Source organism: Tupaia chinensis, unplaced genomic scaffold, assembly GCF_000334495.1.
Source record: "Tupaia chinensis unplaced genomic scaffold, TupChi_1.0 Scaffold000119_2, whole genome shotgun sequence".
NCBI lineage: Eukaryota > Metazoa > Chordata > Mammalia > Scandentia > Tupaiidae > Tupaia > Tupaia belangeri.
In genome coordinates, this window is record NW_006159586.1 from 59,001 (window position 1) to 81,405 (window position 22,405).

At 35.4% G+C, this 22,405-nt stretch overlaps 1 protein-coding gene across 3 annotated transcripts in view; it reads left to right on the top strand.

Moving 5' to 3' along the window:
* Nucleotides 1-22,405, top strand: part of ARK2N (arkadia (RNF111) N-terminal like PKA signaling regulator 2N) — a 98,357-nt gene that overhangs the window by 44,928 nt on the left and 31,024 nt on the right. Inside the window, exon 3 of one of the 3 annotated variants that reach the window (XM_006144415.3) lies at nucleotides 18,144-18,326. The exons of 1 other annotated variant lie outside the window; for it this stretch is intronic. In XM_006144415.3, the coding sequence (XP_006144477.1) occupies nucleotides 18,144-18,326 (183 nt within the window). Of the gene's footprint in view, nucleotides 1-5,813; nucleotides 7,656-18,143; nucleotides 18,327-22,405 lie in introns of those variants that run through there. One more of the 3 variants, XM_027770263.1, reaches the window with a different exon arrangement.

Genomic DNA, 22,405 nt, shown 5'->3' on the forward strand with positions numbered 1-22,405 from the left:
TTTAGCACAGAGTGAACCTCAGGGTAGTTTTGTCATGTCTTGACTGTAATAGCCTGCCTGCTTTTGTGTGGTTTAACAGTCCATCATATAAATATCTATTCAGACTGAGGTTACAGAAATAGTACCTATCATGGTAGGTAAGAGTCCGTTGATTTGCCCTTAGAAAACCTAGTTGGCTTGTTGTGGAGAATGTCAGGAAGGCTATTGAGGACAGCTGTTTGAAATCACTTGAATTCTCAATCCTTGTGGCCAGGCTAGTCAGCCTCACTGAAGCCAGGACCTCAGCATCCATTACTCACCATACATATTTAAGCACTGAGAGGTTTCAAGACAAGCTATTACCTTACCTCACCATTTTTCCATAGTAGAGATTTTAATACTTTCTGAATTAACTCTCTCTTGGAAATTAAAAGAAGTTAAGTCGTAAATCCTTTGTAGAAATTTTTGGAAACAGAAAAATGTGAAGTAGAAAATTTAAATTGCCCATAATTCTACTTTTGTTAACATTTGAGTGTGGTGTGTTCCATAGTACATGACAAAATTTGTCATGTAGGGTGTACTTCTACTTTTCCCTTTTACTGCATTTTGTGCATTTAACCAAAACACTAAATGTTCTCCCTAGAATGTATGTCTTTCGAATCATTTAGCTAATTATAAGAACAATAACTTCTATAATGTTGGTCCTTTGGCTGGTTTTTAGCTTTGCTATTATGAGGAAGGAGTATGAACACTTAAGGCTCTTGATCGCATATTGGCATACCATTCAATACGTTTAAAAAATATATAAAGTTTATTCCATCCAGGAGTTGGAATATTCATTTATTATATTCTTGCCATTGGTTATTTGTTTTATAAAAACCTTGCTGATTTGATGGAAGAGTTGTATCTTAGTGTTCATTTGCATTTCTTTGATCAACAATGAGGTTGAAAAATCACGTTTGGCCACATGTATTAATTATTTTGGTAAGCAGTCTGTCTGTGTTCTTTATATAATACATTTTCTTGTGTCCTTTATATAATACATGTGCTTTTTTATTAATTTGTGAGAGCTCTTATCTTATTGGGGATTTGATTGCTTGGAAAATTTTTAACATTAATTTAGGCAATGGGGACTCTTGGTAGTCCACTTAGGGAATTTTCTGAAGCATAGTAATTGGCCTTTTTTCCTAGATTGAATATGCAGTGACTCTTTTGGTGACTAAGAACCCTGGTCCATAATTTTAAGCCACTGTAACCTGGCTATGTTTTGGTAGCTATTTAGGAGACTCAATAAATATATCGGTAACTAAACATTAAGAGTAACCAGATAAAAATGGTCTGTTTTCAGTTTAGTAAATGCAAACCAGTCTAGTAAAATACATGCATTTTTCAGTCTGTATATATTACCACTTGAGCATTGATAGCTTTTGATGCCCAGATCCCTCTGCAGCCCAATTCAATCAAAATCTTTGGGGTCTGACCCTGGACATCTGGATTGTTAAAGGTCTCCATCAGCCAGGCTGAGAACTGCTCAAGCAGTGATGTAAATTTCACATAGCTAAAAAGCATTGTGAAACTGGTAGTGTGGTTCAGTCAAGTTATCTTATTGCTAATGGATATCATGTTCTAAACAGTGGGGTCTAGTTTTCTTGAAAATCATATTAGTTATGAACCACAGCACAATTCTATGTTAATTAACAAACATAAATACCTTTGTCTTTAAGTGATCAATTTTTGGGGGAAAGATTTTTGCCATAGGATACGTGCACTTACTAGAGAGACAGAAAGCGAGAAATCATCCCCCCTGGGGGGGATGGCCACTCTGCAATCCTTTCTCCTTCATTCTTCTTTAGGGGTTTTGGTCACACACAGGCCTGGCGTGAGTTTTAACCCATTGGGTTTGGGACTTGAACCGTGGTCGACTACATGGGAGTCCAGTGACATAACCATTATGCCACCTGCTGGTCCCTAAGTGATTATTTTAAAAAAACGTGCACCGTTTAAATGGGTTACTTACTCATTGTTAGAGTGTTCGGATTATGTTACCTTAAATTTACAAATTTACAATTTGAACTCTTACCTGATATAGGTATCTTTTGTTAGTCTCCCACATTAAAGCACCATGATATTATATTCATCCTGCTTTCCTAACTTGCTTCCTAAAGTGAGTGCCGATAATAACTTTGTATATGTAAAAACATAGGATTGCTTTTAGTATAAGTTTTTTTTTTTGTCAGAATAGAATATATCTTAATATTGATAAAAGGATGCATGTGTGTTTAAGGTGAGAATATTATCTCTGTTGTTATTTTTGTTTTGTTTTTTGAAAATAGACTTTATTTTTCAGAGCAATATTAGGTTCACGGCAAAATTAAGCAGAAGATTGAGTTCTCATATACATACTCCTTCCCCCACATCTGCCAGCCTCCTGCATTATCAGCATCCTGCACTAGAATCTACATATGTTAAAGTGATGAACCTATGATAACACATCATTATTACCTCAAGTCCATAGTCTGCTGTTAGGGTTCACTCTTGCTGTTTTAAGTTCTATGGGTTTTGATGAATGTATAATCACTTCTTGTTTTTAAGGTCTCAAAATGTCTTGCTTATTGGTTTTTATTGCTGGTTCTAATCTTTATAAGGCTACAACTTACCTTACTGTCCCCAGCCTAAGTCTTGTAACACCATTTTCTTTTTGTTTTAATAATTTTTTAAATTTAACTTTATTTATTTATTTTAATTTGATTAGAGAGGGAGGAAAGGAGAGAGGGAAGGAGGGAGGTGAGAGAGAGAAAGAAAGCAAGAAAGCAAGTTGCCAGATCTGGGACTTAAACCACAGCCAGCCATCTGGGAGTCCAGCATCTTTAACCACCATGCCACCTGCCACCAGCCCAACCATTTTCTAAATTCAGCCTTTAAATACCCATTTTCAATATTTATTAAGAAATAATTCCAGGATCTGGGAACCAGCAGTTAGCGTAATGGCTGTGTCGCTGGACTCCCATGTAGCTGACTGCGGTTCCCGTCCTGGACTCGGTGGCTTAAAACTCACGCCGGGCGCATGTGCGTGCGTGCCCAAGATCCTGAGAGGAGAATGGAGGAGAAGGGATTGTGGTGTGACCATCCCCCCTGGTGGGTGATTTCTCGCTTTCTGTCTCTGATGTCTCTCTCTGTCTGTCTGGCGAGTGCACGCGCCCTGTAACGAAAATCTCTCCAAAAAAAAAAAAAAAAGAAATAATTCCAGAATCTAAAGCAAATCAAAGTAGCCCTCTGATTTTCTATCCTGTTCTTAAGTTTACCCAGCACTTCTAATGAGGCTTAAAGGAAGTTTGATATTCTTTAAATTCCCCTTACTCTATGTTTCCATGCTACATTTTGGGGAAAGATACGTCCTCTTTGAGGAGGTTTACATATAAACAAGACCTTTTTTTAATAAGTGAAGACAGCATAAGGATGTAGTAGCCAGAGAAAAGGAGTAAGATGAAGTTGAAGGGAAAGTTGGTGACAGACTTTATGAGGTTTTTATTTGCTAGGTAGAATTGGGCCGAAATTTGTTCCATAGTCTTAGGCATTAAAAATAGGTGGCATGAATGATAAAGCAGTTTTTGTCTAGGAGAGATACCACTATTGTTGATATTAAGATGCAGGAAATTTTTCTTTTGTGTCTTTGTTAGAAAGCAGCCATGTGATAAAGTGAGCCAGATTATTAGAAGTGCCCCTGGGATAAAAACAATCAAGCATTTGAGAAGATGATTCTTAGACTGCTTGATATAGATAGATGGTATAAGGCCAAGATTGATTGAATCCATCAATTAAGCATTTATTCAGCAAATACTCAAGCACATAAAATGAAGCATTGGGAACACAACAGTGACTGGAGTCTCTTCTCATGGAATGAATCTTCCTGGGAGTAATAGACAGTATATCAATTCATCATATGATCTCAGATAGTAATATATGAAATGAACAGTAATGAAGTAGGGCATAAGAGATGATAGAGATAGACTAGAAATGGAGTATTTATTTATTTTTTAAAGGTTTTTGCCATAGGGCACATGTGTTTGTCTGAGAGAGGCAATGAGAGGGAAAGTGAGAAATCCACCCCACCCCCGTGGGAGGATGGCCATGCCATAATTCCTTCTTCTCCATTCTCTTCCTGGGATTTTGGGCACACATGCACATGTACCCAGCATGATTCTCAAGCCACTGGATCTGGGAACCACAGTTGGCGGGAACCAGCGGTTAGCATCATGGCTATGTTGCTGGACTCCCACGTAGTCGACCACGGTTCGCGTCCTGGACCCGGTGGCTTAAAACTCATGCCGGGCGTGTGTGCGTGCGTGCCCAAGATCCCGAGAGGAGAATGGAGGAGAAGGGATTGTGGCGTGACCATCCCCCCTGGGGGGGTGATTTCTCACTTTCTGTCTCTATGTCTCTCTGTCTGTCTGGCGAGCGCACGCGCCCTATATTGAAAATCTCTCCAAAAAAAAAAAAAAAGAGAGAACCACAGTTGGCCACATGGGAGTCCAGTGCCTAAACCATTATGACACCTGCTCTTCCTGAAAAGCTATATTTTAAAGTGTAGTCAAGAGTCTTCTGGAATATTTAAAAGGTCCCTGAGAATGAAGAGTTCAATATAATTATTATGTTTTTATTTGAGACACAAACGAATAGGGAACCCAAACCGAAGCTGATCTAGCCTAGGTCAAGGGTAAACAGTATATGTATGGGACCATATCCTAAACTGGATTCCTATGAAACCACTGTTCTCCTGGATATTAATAGCTGTACAAATGTTCTTACACTTGGAAAGCGCTGGATTATGTGTAAGCAGACTTTTTTTGCTGCAGGACAAACTAGAACCATTGATGTGATTTCTACAGAGGAAGAATATGATTTGTAGCAGATTTTAAACTTAAACCAATTTTTTTTTTTTAATTTTTTATTTTGTGGCACACCATTTAGCACCATCCATGGAAAGGGTTTTTTTTTTTTTTTAAAGGCTGACCTAGAGGTTTATACATAGAGTCGTTGATATGTCCCTTATGTGGCTTTCTATAGTTTTTTGTTTGTTTGTTTTTTAAACTTAGAACCTTTGGGTCAGCTGGTGGCATGAAGGTGAAGGCAGCTGTATCCTACATGACCAACTGTGTGGTTCAAGTCCTGGACCCAGTGACTTGAAATACATGCTGGGTGTGTGGGTTTATAGGCCAGATTCCAAACTGAAGGAGAAATGGAGAAATAACCATGCCCCATGGAGTGGGGGGAGTACAGTTTGCTTCCCTTTTCTTTCTGGTGTACATACATGCCCTCTGGCAAATTAAAAAAAAAAAAAACTCAGAACTTTTGACAAGAATAGACTTTTGAGTCTTCAGTGAAACAAATTTCTAGAAATTTAAAGGCAAAGCAGTTAAAATACTCAAAGATATGGAATTTCTCAACAATGTTTGTACATTAAAATCACCTGGAGAGCTTTAAATAAAATAGGCCTTAGATGCCTTGAAGAATCTCTAGGTTTTGGTATTTGTTAAACCACTGCAGGTTAAGTTGGAAACTCATTACAGCTTCAGTTGTTTAGTAACAATACTTGCTTCCAAGCAGATATATTGAAGCTTAAAAAACAGTAATATTATGTCAGTCATTTTATTATTTTTCTTGAAATCTTTACTTTTGTCTGGTAACTAATGAATTCAGATGCTCCTTGTCAATGCTGTATCTGTCAGGCTGTTCTTAGCAATGCTTATGCCATTTTCCTGAGTAAGCATGTCTTAATAAAAATATAATTTTCTGAATTAATAATGTTTTATCAAATGGCCTCAATGTCTTTAAAGCTGACTTCAGTCGTGCTGGGGGAGCTGAAGGAGCGCCCAGGGAAATTCCAGGATTACTTGACAGGGGTGCTGTGTGTGATAGGAACTGCATAGGCAGTGTCCTAGAAGAGGCCATGAGCTGTTTTTCCGAGATGCAGAGGCAGACAGAGGAGAAGTTCCGCGTGTGGATGGAAAAGCTAATTCACCTTGACAGTGGCGAAGAGCACAAGCACCTGCTGGAACCCAGGGGATCTAAAATGCAACTAGGCCAAAGAATTTCCCCTGACACCCAATCAGGTGCTTACATGCAGATACCTGATTCCCAAGTACTGCCACAGCAGCCCTTTGGTTCTTATGAGACTTGTCAAAATGTTGACAGTACATTAGAATTCCCAAAGACATTTAATAGCACTTTTCCAAATAATGTTACTGAAAATGGGAATATTACAGAACAACCTTTGAATCTATCACAAAATTAATTTTGTTAACTTACCTGCTTTTTGGATCATGTAAGAAAGAATGCTTTGCCAGTTGTAAGGTTTGCTTGATATTTGAAAAACAACAAGAGTAAAGTTTCTTTTTTTAAAAAAATTAGGCATTCAAACAGAAAGCAGCAAGCAGAGTTCGCTAAATTTTAGCTTGAGTTCTGTTACATATGGTCAGAACATAAAAACATTTGTATAGTAATAGCAATCCTCTGTGCTTTTTCATGTCAAAAATATAAATAAACAGTTGGAAAGTTTAGTGAACTCAGAGATAATTAACTCCTTAAGAATCTCTTAGCATTTATTCTTTATGAACACTGTTGATGCTCTTCTGATTCTAGTTGGGGGGTCATTAATTAATCCCACTATGAAGATCATGAGTGAATGTGCTGCATGACCATTTTTATACCACTCTTCCCTATGCCATTTTAATGAATTAATTCACTAATCTTTAATAAATAATAACATTAAATAGTGTTTGTATGCAGGAAGAATGCATTACTTTGAGCAAATATTTACTCCTTGCCTACCATGCAAGATACTCTAATACAAGCAGATTAGGTTAGGTTTGATTTTATACATAAAGAAAATATTATTTTCGTTGCTGCACAGATGGATTTTTTTTTTTTTTATCTTGAGCTTTATTTAACTAAAAGCTCAGTGCATGAGGCAGTAACCTGGCATCCCAATGTAAAGGATACCTCTAGAAGATAGAGATGAAATGGTCATTTTATCAAGGGTATGTATTGACTGGGGTTTTAAATTGCTAGTGACTATTTATTAGCTAATGCACTACCAGTTTAATTTGGTTTTCAATCCTCGAACTGAAAATAATGACAGTTATGTTAAAGGGTCCATGGAGTATGTCAAAGGGAAAAAAAATATCATAGAAGTGAAAGTCTTGCAACACAGTAGATGTATGTATATGTGGCCGAGGATTGGGAAATACTGATATTTTATCTTTTTTAGGATTCGTAGGAATATTGTGAGAAACTGTTATTTGGATAAAAATTGTCAATAGTACTATGTTACTTTGCTAACACTTTTTATTTAAAAATTCACTTTTTACTCAAGTGACTTGCAAGAGAAACTTTGTCTTTCACATTTGTAACTAACAGCTTATCCATATGAAAAGAAATAATTTATTATTTAATAAAGTTGTAACTTTGGAAAAATTTAATTCTTTGTTTCATAATGTGAAGGATAGGTGATATGTAGAGTTTAATATATAAACAGTCAAGACCTTTATTTTACTATTTATAACTTTACTCAGAAAGCTGTCATAACTTTTTTATTTAGTTCTGTGTCCACCTATTTGCAACTTGTTTATAAACAATGAGACTGAGCCACGTATTTTTCTTTTCTAGTTTTGAACTGAGAAATAGCTATCTGGGAACCAGCAGCTATTAATGGCTATGTTGCTGGACTCCCACGTAGTTGACTGCGGTTCGTGTCCCGGACCCGGTGGCTTAAAACTCATGCCGGGCGCGTGTGCGTGCGTGCCCAAGAGCCCGAGAGGAGAATGGAGGAGAAGGGATTGCGGCATGGCCCCCCCCCCCCGGGGAGTCATTTCTCGCTTTCTGTCTCTCTGTCTCTCTCTGTCTGACGAGCACACGCGCCCTATAGTGAAAACCTCTCCAAAAAAAAAAAAAAAGCTATCTGACTTTTTTTTTTTCTTTAAAAACTTGAAATGGGAATTAACTTAGGAAAAGGTTAATTAATGCAATCAGTTATTTTCTAAAAATATATGAGGAAGATTACTGATTTCTTCTTTTATTGTATAATATCGGTCAAATTTCCTTTACTTAACATTTGACCAATAGAAGTAAGGTCTGAACAACAAGAAATTTACAGTAGGAGTTTATAAGAACTGATGAATTTTTCTCTGAAATGATAGTGTAACATGTAAATTTACTCAGCTAATTTTTAAAAGTTAATTTTTATATTGATGGGAAGAGTATATATTGATTTTGGCAACTGAATTTTTAGCTAATCTACAGTCTTTACTTGAAGATGAGATGTTTTCAGGGATTTTTGTTAGGTCTTCACCTTCTTGGTCTCTCGGATTTTATTAGACATGACAATTTGAAAGAAAAGACTAATTTCAGCATGTTAGTATGCCTAATTTTCTATGCATGTGTGAATTGTTTCAAGCACTTAACAGGTTTCTTTTTTTATTTCGTGATATAATACTATATTAAGCATGTCTTGAGATGCTTTATTTTTAAAATAGAAAAGATTAACTCATTTTTAAATAATACCATAGACAATTGTTGGTAGTATGGTATAGACTTGATATAATTTTAATTTTTGTTATCGATGATTGGACAAGAGTTCTGTAGATTTTTTTTTTCTTGTTAGGGAAAAATGAAAAATAATTCAGTAGAGTGGAGTTACAATAGGTTTTAATAGTTGATATTCAAGGTAAAAATATTATCTTGAATATTTAAAAAGGTGTCAAACACTAATCATTTAAACCCCTTTTCTATAAGTTTTGAGTAAAGATGTAGAAAGAGGTTTTGGTAGAAAGAGAAGGTGCATCATATTGATTTAATTCATAGAACATAAGCCAAAATATTAAAAATTGAATCCTAAAGTAAAATTTGACATTCTGTCATTTGGAAAGCTTAACCTTAACAATAATTTTGTAGCAGAAACATATCAGAAAATTTTTATTTCTGATATTTTTGCACAGTGCCTTGAAGATAATGTGTTTCTATCTTCAGAAATGTTGTTTTGAAAACAATAGGTTTTCCTTTGAAATTATTGCATCTTTTCCAGATTGCACAATTTAAAAAAATTACTCTTTCAAGATACTTTGTTTTTGTATTATGAACATTTAAGAAACTGTCCAATATTTGAAGTAATTTTAACACTTCTTTTACACGACTGCTATAGTGGATTATTTGAATTTTCTTACACTGAGGCGAAGTCTGTATTACTGAGATGACAAGTACTACTATATAACAGGTAAATTGGAGTTATTTTTAAAGTGGTCCTTCATTCTCTTAAATTCTCTGAATTTTTCTATGGTTTGAAGAAGGATAAGGATTAGTCAATCTTTAAAGGGCTAATGTTGGAAAGAAATGTTTTTCAACCTACAGCACAAACCCCGACATAGTTGAAATGCTTCATATTTAACAGTAAAATCTTGTATCTGGACTCTGACATCTCTTTAATATGTGAATATGTAATTTGTATTTGTCTAACCTATCAGGTGAATATTTTCACTTCCATGTTTTCACAGGGTAGAGAATTAAAGGGACTAAACTGCAGATTTTAAAAAAAGTTATTCTACTTAACAATTACTGAGCTTTGAAAACATAAACAAAAGTCTTGAGAAATATTAGGAAACAAATTTGAATAACTATTACTGCTGTTACAATGTGTTGATAGTACTTTGGAGTATTTCTCTCTGGTTGGGAGCATTTAAGAGGATATTATTCCCTCAGTAAAGATAAATGTGTTTTCTGATAACCTGCCTACAGGCTGCTTTCTCTTTATTTTGTACTAGTTCAGTGTCTAGGACATTAGATATCTAGTCATCTTAAGAAAATTTAACAGATTTCAACATCTGTTTATTTGAGCCACTTCTTAGACAGTAATAACTCTTAATCATATTAATGCATACTGTGCATTAAAATTAACTTTAAAAGCCCAAATAACATTTTCATTTAGAACACGACATAGTGAAATTAAAATCTTAAGATTTAGTATTCTCACAAAGCCTTCTTAAAATTTAGAAGTAGAATAAAGGATTCTGTTATTTTTGGAACTCCAGGAGAAAAACTTACCTGTTTTTTGTGGTTACCAACCAGAGAAATGAGCCTCATCTCAGGGATGTGTACACGTGTGTGTGTGTGTGTGTGTGTGTGTGTGTGCGCGTGTGTATGTGTAACCATCTTCAGAATTCTGACTTAATTAATCCTGAATTTCAATAAATATTTGACAAGTACCTGGAGACAAATAATTGTGCAGTCATCTGTGGTGATTCTAATGGATTTAGGTCATTAATATAGCATACATTGCTTTCTGAAGGTATGTAAGAAAAAAAGTTGCCCATATAGAAACCCAGTTATGGTAATTAAATTGGACAAGTTGTTAAATAAAGACATGGACTTTTAAAAAATCTCACTAACAGAGTGAATAAAAGAATGTAAAAGAACAAATTAACTTTGTTATTTGCTTTTATTATTTTCTACTATTATGTAGATTTAATAGCTAAGATCTCTGGATATAGATATACCTCAATTTATATAAGATTTATTACTTAAAAGTTTATGCAAAATCATCAAAAGCATATTAAATCTGCATGTTAATGAAATGATACAGTAAATTGTTAAGCAAACAGAACACTCTAAGTCAATAATATTGGTAATTAAAATTTTTAATGTACAGCTGACTTTGCCTAAAGATAATTACATGCAAGTTATAGGAAAGATGGCAGTGCTTTCTGCTAGCATTTGTTTAGAAGATTAATGGCAAGTTATCTTATAAAAGGTGATCTTTTAAAGTAATTGTATAGTTATATTACATTATATTTAGCTTAGTTTAGTTTCTTTCACCTTTAAAAATTTTTAAATAGTGCACAGAAGGCACAATGAAAAAGATTTTGAGAAAGTCACATTTCAGAAAATACAGTATCAGAACAATTTCAGCAAACTTACTAGACTTATACATTTATTAAATAATTTGTTTCAAAGAATAATTTGTCTCAAAATCCTCTTCAGAAGTGGTGTGTATGCCCTTAAGCATAGTACAAGAAACCCCTCATGTTTTGTCTAGAAGTTATATGAGCTTATGAATTGTAAATAACATGAATAACTTCTGCCTCTATTTTAATTTCTTTTTCTTTATTTCCTCTGAAGTTCAGGAAAGTTAGTGGGAGTTGGAGCCAAAGCAGTACTGTACTAGTCTTAAGTAGATATTTTCATATTGTATTAAATAACCACAGCATAAAATAGAATATGTCATTAAAAAATGAAGAAATAATCCATAAAGAGTTATGTATTCTTCGGTAATGAAGTCTTACATTATAACTTATAAGATTTGGGAAGAATGTTACCATATTATTGTTTTTACTTTTATTGCATTTTCTTTATATCATTTCTCTAACTGTGCATTTGAAATGTAACTAATCTAGAAAAATAAAAATTTTGAAAAAGAAATGTTTCTTGTTACTCTGTTGAGGGCACGGTGATTTCTATTAGTGTTTGTCTAATGGTTAATTCACATTAGGTATTCCTGAGTTAAGAAACCTGCTTCTCTCTAATGAAATAAATGGTATTAGCTTGTAGTTAGCATAACTAAGGATAGCTTTTACATGATATTTTCTTATGAGAGATTATTTATTTATTTTTGCTATAGGGTACATGTGCTTGCTGGAAAGACAGGGAGAGGTAGATGAAAGAGGAGAAATCACCTCCCGGGGGATGGCTGCAATCCCTTCTCTATTCTCCTGGGATTTTGGGCAGGCATGCATGTACACATGCCCAGTGTGGTTCAGGACACAAACTTTGGTCAACTACGTGGGACTTCAACATCTTAACCACCTGTTAACCCCAATTTTACATGATATTTTGGGATTTTTTTCTTTAAAAGGGAAATACAATACCATCAAGAACAAAAAGGGTTAAGCTTCTTTTTCTTTAAACTCTATGTCCTAAGTTATTCTATTAAAAAATTGAGTATTTGGAACATAGCAAAATTTAGAGTATTTCAGGGAGTTAGCAAAGGACTAGATTGGATGAAACTTTAGTAAGGTATGTAGACATGGGGACCAACTAATATTCAAGTTTTGTTCTTTTCTTGCTGTGTGTAGTGCAGGCACCTTTATTCTCTATACGGGCACTTTAATTCTCTATACATCTGAATACCTAAAGCAATAGGTCATGCATTTGTCCCTGAAATTGAGTACTTTGAAAGATGACTACTTCAAGTATCCTGTTTCATGTATTTATAGGTTCCTTTAAATATCTAGATAAATTACCAGAGTTACCTTTTGAATAACCTCACTCGGTTTAGAGCTTTCTTAACTCCAGTTAATGGATGGTAGCGGATTAAATTGTTTTGATCTACTTTTCAGTTACTCTGATAATCTTGAATCTTTGCTTTTACCTCTTTGATCCTTTAAAACTGCTAAAGGAACTCTTCATCAGCAGCATAGGTAGCTTTTCTGGGTGGACAAAATGACCTGTTATTTTCCAATATGATGTAATAACAGATACAATCCATAAAATTTTATGTCCATGTTAGAAACTTCATAAAATTTGCATTTTTAGTAATCACAATGAATGTAATGTAGAAAGTACAAAATAAACATTTAGTTTTGTTTATAAAGATGGCTTAACTCCTAAACATAAATTTCAGCACATTGTTTCCATTTAGCCCTATCAGACATTTTCCTTTTTGTTTATTTATGATAGAGTACATCTGTGTGCACATTAGAGAAAGATGGATAAGAGAGAGATGAACATCCTCCATAGTGTCTGTTATGCTGTGATCCCCTTTCTCCAGTCTTCTAGTCCATGGAATCTTGGACATTCATGTGCATACCTGGCATGTTTGAAGCTGACCAGGCCAGGGATTCAGGTCATGTTGGAGTTGACTTTGAGAGACAGCTTGACTTTTGTTGTTGTTGTTGTTGTTATCTGAAGAAAAACACACACACACAGTTTTTTGGCATTTAAGGTTTTTCCTGGAGATAGCACTTTTCTATATACATTTTTATCTTTGCTGATGTAATTATTCTTTCCTAAGAGATACTTAAAATGACTGGTTTCTATTCAGATTGTTCCCTTGCATGTATTTTTAATTTTTTTTGATAGTAAAAATAAAGCCTAAGTATCCTCAGGTGTTTTTTTTTCCTCATTTGCAAATATAAATTTTCATCTTGGTAGATATTCTGGTTTATAATTAAACTTTTTTTTTTCTCTTGACAAGGCTTTACTAAAATGCAAACTCCCTTATGCAAGTTTTGAGGTTTGCTTCTTTCCTTCAGTCCTGATGGCCACGCCTCATTCTCTCATACTTTATTCTCTCACTTGGCCACCATGTGCATGCATGCATGCACACACACACACACACACACACACACACACACATTCCTCCTTCTTAGATCATTTGGCTAGGTAATTTCTAAGAACCTTTCTCTCAGGTGTAACATTTTTTTGAGTTTCACTATGTGGATTGAGATTGAGTGTGATGTCTAACTCTGCACCCTATCTTCACCTCTCCCCCCCCCATAGCTTTTTTCTTGATTCTGTATAGATAGATAATAGCACTGGGCCTAGTCCCTTTGATGGCTGGGAGAAGGAACCTGTCTGGGATCCTTTAGCATCAACAAAACATGTTTTTCTTTTAGTGAGGGGATTAGAGAGATGAATGTGTCAGGGAGGAAAGAAATAATCTCAGAACTCAAAGAAATGGGAGTCAATGGGACCAGCAGTTAGCATAATGGCTATGTTGCTGGACTCCCATGTAGTTGACTGCAGTTCAAGTCCTGGACCCAGTGGCTTAAACTCACACTGGGCACGTGTGCATGCGTGCCCAAGATCCTGAGAGGAGAATGGAAGAGAAGGGATTGCGGCCTGGCCATCCCCCCTGGGGGTGATTTCTCGCTTTCTCTCAGTCTCTGTCTTTCTGGAGAGCGCACGTGCCCTAAAGCAAAAAACCTCTCCAAAAAACAAACAAACAAAAAAACGGGAGTCAAAGGGCAAAACAAGTATTGGTCCATTGCCTCATCTTTACTTGGCGTAAGAATTAGCATTAAAGTGGAAAGGAGGAGAGATATTTCTGGGATACAAGAGGAATTTTGTTTCCTAGATTTAAATAGATTTATAATGAGTGACTGGCCATATTCATATTTGTGGAAAGTACTATATGGCAAGGATAGCGGCTAAATGTGGACTAATCCAAAACAATCTCTATTTGGCTTTGAAACACTATATAAATACGTACAAGTTTATGTTTTACATCAAACAAAAATACAGCAGTCACATTTGTTATGACCTTATTAAGCTACTAATTCCAGCAAAGTATTTACTTAGTAAGTTGGGTTCATCTATGACCAATATAAGGCATCAGCCCTGGCAGTGATGTTTCCTCAAAGCATCTTGCATGCAGGCTGTGTACAGTGAAGTTGCATGAAAGGTAAACAGATAATAATGGAGTGAGGCAGGTCTTTCCCATTATAATGGAAAGGTGGAGGTGGTGGACCAATATTGGAACTCCTGTGTATTCTCCGTTAGATCTTCTTTAACCTTTCTCGTAACCTGAAGAAACTAAGGAGTGAGAGAGATCATCAGAGCGAAACGGCTAAGTAGTAGTAGGCAGGGCTACCTGTGTGTCTTCTGCCAAAAACCTTCCTGAACTGCTCCCAATTTTATCTTGGATATTCCTTTTTCTTCAACAATGAGAACAACTAGTCTATTCTGGTTCTACCTAATTAGGACTCAAATTTCTCATCTATAAAGTGAGAGTGGCAAATTGTTTAATTGCCTTGTATGGTTTAAAAATTCTGTGCTTAAGTTGGAAAAGAGGAATTTGCTATGGATGAGTAAGAGAAAAATTTGTTTTGCTTTGTCTTTGAGATTCTAATTTTTGTTCATAAGATTTTGAACATATTTGGAAGGGAAACTAATTCAGAGATAAGTATTTGATGGCAATAATGCAGAAAAATTAAGATGACAGAAAGGTTAACCTGACTATCAGGAACATAAGACAATGCAGGCGTATCTATATGTCGCTATTGAGAAGTTAGAACCTGTTTATGTAGGTAATGTAGATGTTATTATGTAGATGGGTGAGAGCGTAGGAACCTGTTTTTAGCATAAAATGTATGAGTTGGTATGTTCTTAAATAAAGTGTAGTTGGTGGATTGCTTGACCTCTAATAAGTCTTGACAAAAATTTCGGAAGATTTCAATCAGTAGGAGAAACAGCACCTGGATTAACCACATATTGAATAGTTATTAGCTATAATTATATCAAATTTACCTTTATTAATGACTAGAAAAAGTAAGTTCATTATAAATTTATGTTTTAAGACTAACATAAGTTGGCAGAAGGGAGATTGTGCAATTTGAATATTCTTAAATGTTGTTAAGCATGGAATGGCTTATGTTAATGACTAAATCTTAATTGGAAATATTTACATGTACAACTTCCAAGTAACTATTTTGATGTTCTTGAAAGTCATAACAATCTCTTAGTAACAATGCAATTGTTATAACAGCTTAGAGGAATGATCAAGTGAGAGCAAGAACAGTATTCCTATAAAGTCAAGTAGATAGCTGCTTCTGTTATTAATGTGTTCAGTTTACCTCATTCCTCCTCAGTGGTCAGACTTTTTTTTTCCTTTAAAATATACTTATTTTAAAAAGTAGATAAAGTCACTACAGATTCTTATGTGTCTCTATAGATTCTTACCTGTATCTTACTTTACTCCTAAGTTTTTGTAGCAAGAATTGCATTTTAAAAGAATATCACATATTGTCACCATTAGCTAACATTCATTATAGTGGTTCAGAGTACAAGTCCTGATGTCAGGTGGGTTAGACACATCTGTACTTAATCTTGGTTTGGTAATGATAGGTGTAAAGGTCCTTAATTGTGGTTTCTTGTTGCAAGACAAAGTTGGAAAGGCATCCATTCCCTTTATTGAATTTTGTGTAGTATTACCTTGTCAACATTTGAACATATGGGAAATGAAAAATGACAAAGATCATAATTTATTTTAACTGCTACTTGTAATTAAAGTCTGAAAATATTGCTGTCTTTGTTTATGATGAATACTAAATTTAAGCTAAGTTATAAGGTATGCTGTTTGGAAATATGGAAGATACAAGAATGAAGCAGATAACAAGTTTATGCTTGTATTTCCTACTGATGAAGACTTTTCAGACAAGTTATTTCCGTGGGTAGGTGATGTCACTCTGCATGTATATATACACTTAATACATTTTGCATGATTATACATGTAGGAGTGGTACAATTTTGACTTGACTGTTGACCTGTTGGCTCTATTTGGGGGTGGGGTGGGGAATGTGAGGCCAAGAGGCTCTGAATGGTATTAGTGCTATATATATATATATATAAAAATTTAAAAATAAATCACTAAAATAATTTGTTGCAAACACCTAATAAAACAAAACCCTTTTAAAAATAGAATATATGGTCAAATAGTCAATATTGTACTTGGCCCTCATATCTTCTGCACCCAAGTATTTGCACTCAGACAGTATCTTGATCCCATAATAATCATTTTGAACTCTGACGAATACTCTATAGAATGATACAACTTTCTTTTCTTTTTTAGAAAAGAAAAATCTCAAACATGAGCCAATATTATACTATTTGAACTAAAACCCATTACCAACTAATGTAAGGCCACATGATTGAATTTTTATAGTCATTAATGAATTGGATTTACCCTTTAGGGGAACTAGAAATTGTTTTTAGATAGTCAACTAAAATTGTCATGATCGTCAGAAATTCATATTGTGACATGATGTCTGTTCTTTATATAGTGGCATCTAACAACTCATTTGCTTTTATGTTTGGTCATTTTTATTTTAAAATTTGCTACATAACCTGTGGTTTGGAAGCTTAGTTTTTAGGACTAAACACTCCCAAGTGTGTTCCATGTTTTTGTTCAGTGACAATTTACACAATGGATGTTTATATTAAAACAGTAATCCTTCATTGTGTTACATTTTTATGATTCATTGGCATATGTATACCTTCATAGTCAAGAGTTTTATAAACCATGTTTAATACTCATTTGTTGGGTGATATTAAAAGTATTTATGGAGATTTGGTTTGCCTGCACTTCATAAATAGCTATTAAGTGAGGAACACCATTCCTCTATTTCTGCTTAATTCTAAAATGAGGGTTATAGAGGGATTTCTTAGTTGAATGAAAACTTTGTTTTTGCTTTTTGTTGTTAGTAAAGGGTAGTATTAGCATTTTAAAGCATGTGTCTATTCTGTAAGCATGAACATTGTTATTTAAGCATGAATTGGTGCAGTGTAATTACTTTGGAATTCAGCTTCCCTTTTCAGCTAGTTAGAGTGATTTAGGGGTGGAAGGATTCTCTCATTTTTCCAATAAGAACTTTAACATCTTTCTCTAAAATCACCTGTCAGATTTCATAATATTTATTTGGAGTGTGAGCTGGTTGTCTATTTTAGGGAAAAGAAAATATAAATATCCCTCACAAGACATTCAAAGCAAAATCCTGAAAATGGGTTTTGTGTATTGTCTTTTTGTAGAATGTTGTAAAGTGTTTATATCACTGTTACTATAAAAGAGCTTTACTGAAAATAGGTAAATTAGTTGAGTAGAGCTCTAGTATTAACCTTTTTTCTTTAGTAAGTAGGAAAGTATAGATTTGATTTTCTTCTCTAAATCTACTAGGGACTTTCAGTATTAGCTACCAAGAGAAAGAAGTAGATTTATTCTCTTAAACATATATAAATTGGGTTTTAATAGTTTGCATCAGTTTTTTCTTTCAAGAAATTAGTTTCACTTTCTCTGTGGAGTCATCCCCTTTTTCTTAAATTCATTGCTCTTTAAGAATATGATGAGAATTCAATGTTACATTGTTCAGTAAGTCTTGTCTTCTGTTCTTCATAATAACACTCCTTTTCCTCCTTCCAAAATGTGTCCCTCATCTTTGTAAGCTCAAGTTACCTTTTCCACTTTCACATCATGTACAAAATACTAGATGTGTAAAGTGCAGCTTCTCTGATCAGATAGAATAATAAAGTAAGGGGAACTGGCAATTAGAGGGTTCTTAATTAGTTTCAGAAGAATTTTTCACCCCACAAGTTAGATACAAGTATACATTTTCTTTCCTCCCTAGATGGACCTCCAGTTGTAGCTCATTATGATATGTCTGACACCAGCCCTGACCCAGAAGTGGTAAATGTGGACAATTTATTGGCGGCTGCAGTAGTTCAAGAGCACAGTAATTCTGTAGGCGGCCAGGACACGGGAGCTACCTGGAGGACCTGCGGGCTTCTAGAGGAGCTGAATGCAGAGGCAGGTTGGTCTCCCTCCCCTCCCCCTTCTCTAATGGTGTAACTTGCATGTGTCCTGGCAGCTGTTTTCCTTGTAGTGGACCCTGCTGGAGAGAGCAGGCCATACCAGAGACATCTGGCATTGAATGATTGTGACTATTCAGGCTGCCACTTGTAACTGAAAAGCATGTCATTTTTCTTCTCTAATCAGAAGGAAGCAATAATATATAAAACATTCATTATAGGTATCAGTAAACTTCAGTAGGTGTATTTGTTGAGTGGAAAATATCCCACATATGCAAAAACAGCTCAGATACCCTCATGTTCTTTGGCCAGTTCTTACCTCATGTAACTCTAAGATAGCAACTTCGCACCTTGGACAGGGAGCTGTTGAAAGTCCTGGTGGGACTATTCATTTGCAGTGCTGCTGCTGTTTCTTCTGCCTCTTGCTGTGGGGTGTCCCTGTTAATTCTTCTTAAGTAAGTTCTCATTTGTCTTTTTCAGCCCTTTTCTTTCCATTTCTGTTTCTGTTATTTCAGGGAAAAATCTTTGTCTTGCATTATTTATTTAGTTTCTGTGATTATTGTTTAGAGTGATATTTATCCACTGAAAAACCCACTGCTTTTACCTTGGAAAATCTTTCATGGTGCCTCCAGATCTCTTTCAATATTTTCCTTAAAACTCTTTCAGCATTCTAATTTAAACCTTCTTTTAAAAGTATCAGTACTTGAGGCTGGCAGGTGGTATGGTGGTTAAGGGCACTGGACCCCCACATGGCCAACCACGGTTTGAGTCCTGGACCTGGTGACTTCCTTTCTCACTTTCTCTCTCTCTGTCCCTCTCTGGTCAAATTAAGATAAATAAATAAATAATTTTAAATTAAATAATTTAAAAAAAGTATTAGCACTTAACATTTAGAAAAGAAGGGAAGGAGTTAAGAGATTGCTTATGTAGTATGTATTTTCTTCAGTGTTATTGAAGGATTATAATGTGTTACTTAAAATTAAATGTTGATTTTGTAAGGTAATCTCATAGCTTAATCATTACATATAATGTTATTTTTATAAAACTCAGTTTGATATGGGCTGACAGGTGGTGTGGTGGTTGAAGTGCTGGACTCCCACATGGCTGACAGTGGTTCAAGTCATGGACTTGGTGACTTACTTCCTTGCTTTCCTTTTCCTCTGTCTCTGGTCAAATTAAAGAAGAGGCTAATAACAACAAATTGAATTAAATAAATAAATGCTTCTTTAAAAAATTAGTTTGATATTACAAAAATGAGTTGTGGTTTAGAACTTGTTTGTTTTAAAAATAGGGTCTTGGGGTCAGCAGGTGGCATGGTGGTTAAGGCGGTGGAGTTCCCACATGGCCGACTGGGGTTCAAGTCCCAGACCTGGTGGCTTGCTTGCACATACACATGCACATTCCCTCTTTCTCTCTCTTTCTTTGGCAAAACTCATGCAAATAAATAAATAAATACTATTAAAAGAAAACAGGGTCTTGCTATATCATAGTCCTCTTGCCTCAGCCTTCCAAATAGCTAAGACTACAGGTGCTGTTATGGTGAGCTGGAAATCAAACCTGATCCTCCCATGTGACCTCAGTCTGCTGAGTAGCAATGCCAACCAGTATGCACTATCATGGCTTGACTGAGTTTAGAACTTTTTATTGAGGGGGCCACCAGGTGGCGTGGTGATAAAGGCATCTGGATTCCCACATGGCTGACTGCGATTTGAGTCCTGGACCTGGTGACTTGAAACTCTCACTGGGTACATGTATGTGCTTGTCCAAAGTCCCAAGAGGAGAGTGAAGGAGAAGGAGTTGAGGCATAACCACCTCACTTTGGGGGGGAGGGATTCTCACTTTCTCTCTCTTTGTCTCTCTCTAGCAAGTATATGTTCCCTATGGCAAAAACCTAAAAAACAAAAGTTTATTTATTTATTTTGTATTGTGGGTATATTAGCGATATTTGTCAGCCTTCTTCCCCTTCCCAAATAATTATTTATTTATTTAATTCCATTTGTTATTACTATTTTTTAATTTGCCCAGAGAGAGAGAGAGGGAGGGAGGGAGAGAGAGAGAAAGAAAGAGAGAGAGAGAGAGAGAGAGAGAGAGAGAGAGAAAGCAAGAAAGCAAACCTTCAGGTCCAGAACTGGAACTGTGGTCGGCCATGTGGGAATCCAGCACCTTTAACCACCATGCCACCTGCTGGCCCTCAGCTTTCTTTTTTAATAATTATTTATTTTTTCTTTTTAAAATTTTAATCTATTTTTTAAATTTACATTTAATCACTATGTATCTTTACAGTGTACAACACTGGTTTTTCCATCACAAATATGGTGCGTATCAGTCAAGACAAAGACACATTACCATTATCAGCAAATAACTTTATTTTTGTGTCATTTAAAATATATTTTTTCTTCCTCAAAATAAAACTTTAAATTGAGACAGTACCACTGATGTTCAAATGTTTTACTGAGAATTTGGAAATCTCTAGGAGGATGATACATTGTACCCAGAGAAATCATTTTCTTTTCCCTTTTTCTTTCCCTCCTAGGTTTCAAATCATCCTATTTGTTAGGGATTACAGACACCTGTGCCTCAGAGCCTCCTGTGCTACAGAGTAGGTTTACCAAAGTTCTCCCCAAGAAGACTGAAGACAGAGGTGGGGTTTCACACAGAAAGGATCCTCCTACTTACAGTAGAAAAATAGAATTGCTGTTGTAAATAAAGTAACGTATATGAGTAGTTTTCAAGAAGTTCATAGAAAATGTGCATTATGAAAAACTTACACATAGATTTCAAATTTTTTTGCACCAAAATAAACTCATACATTGGTTCCAATTTTCCACTAAACTTTTCTAAGTCCTTTCATATACTTTAGGGGAAATCTTTGGGGGATTATTTCCCATTAGGGATATTATACTGTTTATCACGATTTCTTTTATAATGGCCATTTCTGAAACACCATAGGATTTCTGCTTATATTTAAATTAAATAATTTAAAAAAAGTATTAGCACTTAACATTTAGAAAAGAAGGGAAGGAGTTAAGAGATTGCTTATGTAGTATGTATTTTCTTCAGTGTTATTGAAGGATTATAATGTGTTACTTAAAATTAAATGTTGATTTTGTAAGGTAATCTCATAGCTTAATCATTACATATAATGTTATTTTTATAAAACTCAGTTTGATATGGGCTGACAGGTGGTGTGGTGGTTGAAGTGCTGGACTCCCACATGGCTGACAGTGGTTCAAGTCATGGACTTGGTGACTTACTTCCTTGCTTTCCTTTTCCTCTGTCTCTGGTCAAATTAAAGAAGAGGCTAATAACAACAAATTGAATTAAATAAATAAATGCTTCTTTAAAAAATTAGTTTGATATTACAAAAATGAGTTGTGGTTTAGAACTTGTTTGTTTTAAAAATAGGGTCTTGGGGTCAGCAGGTGGCATGGTGGTTAAGGCGGTGGAGTTCCCACATGGCCGACTGGGGTTCAAGTCCCAGACCTGGTGGCTTGCTTGCACATACACATGCACATTCCCTCTTTCTCTCTCTTTCTTTGGCAAAACTCATGCAAATAAATAAATAAATACTATTAAAAGAAAACAGGGTCTTGCTATATCATAGTCCTCTTGCCTCAGCCTTCCAAATAGCTAAGACTACAGGTGCTGTTATGGTGAGCTGGAAATCAAACCTGATCCTCCCATGTGACCTCAGTCTGCTGAGTAGCAATGCCAACCAGTATGCACTATCATGGCTTGACTGAGTTTAGAACTTTTTATTGAGGGGGCCACCAGGTGGCGTGGTGATAAAGGCATCTGGATTCCCACATGGCTGACTGCGATTTGAGTCCTGGACCTGGTGACTTGAAACTCTCACTGGGTACATGTATGTGCTTGTCCAAAGTCCCAAGAGGAGAGTGAAGGAGAAGGAGTTGAGGCATAACCACCTCACTTTGGGGGGGAGGGATTCTCACTTTCTCTCTCTTTGTCTCTCTCTAGCAAGTATATGTTCCCTATGGCAAAAACCTAAAAAACAAAAGTTTATTTATTTATTTTGTATTGTGGGTATATTAGCGATATTTGTCAGCCTTCTTCCCCTTCC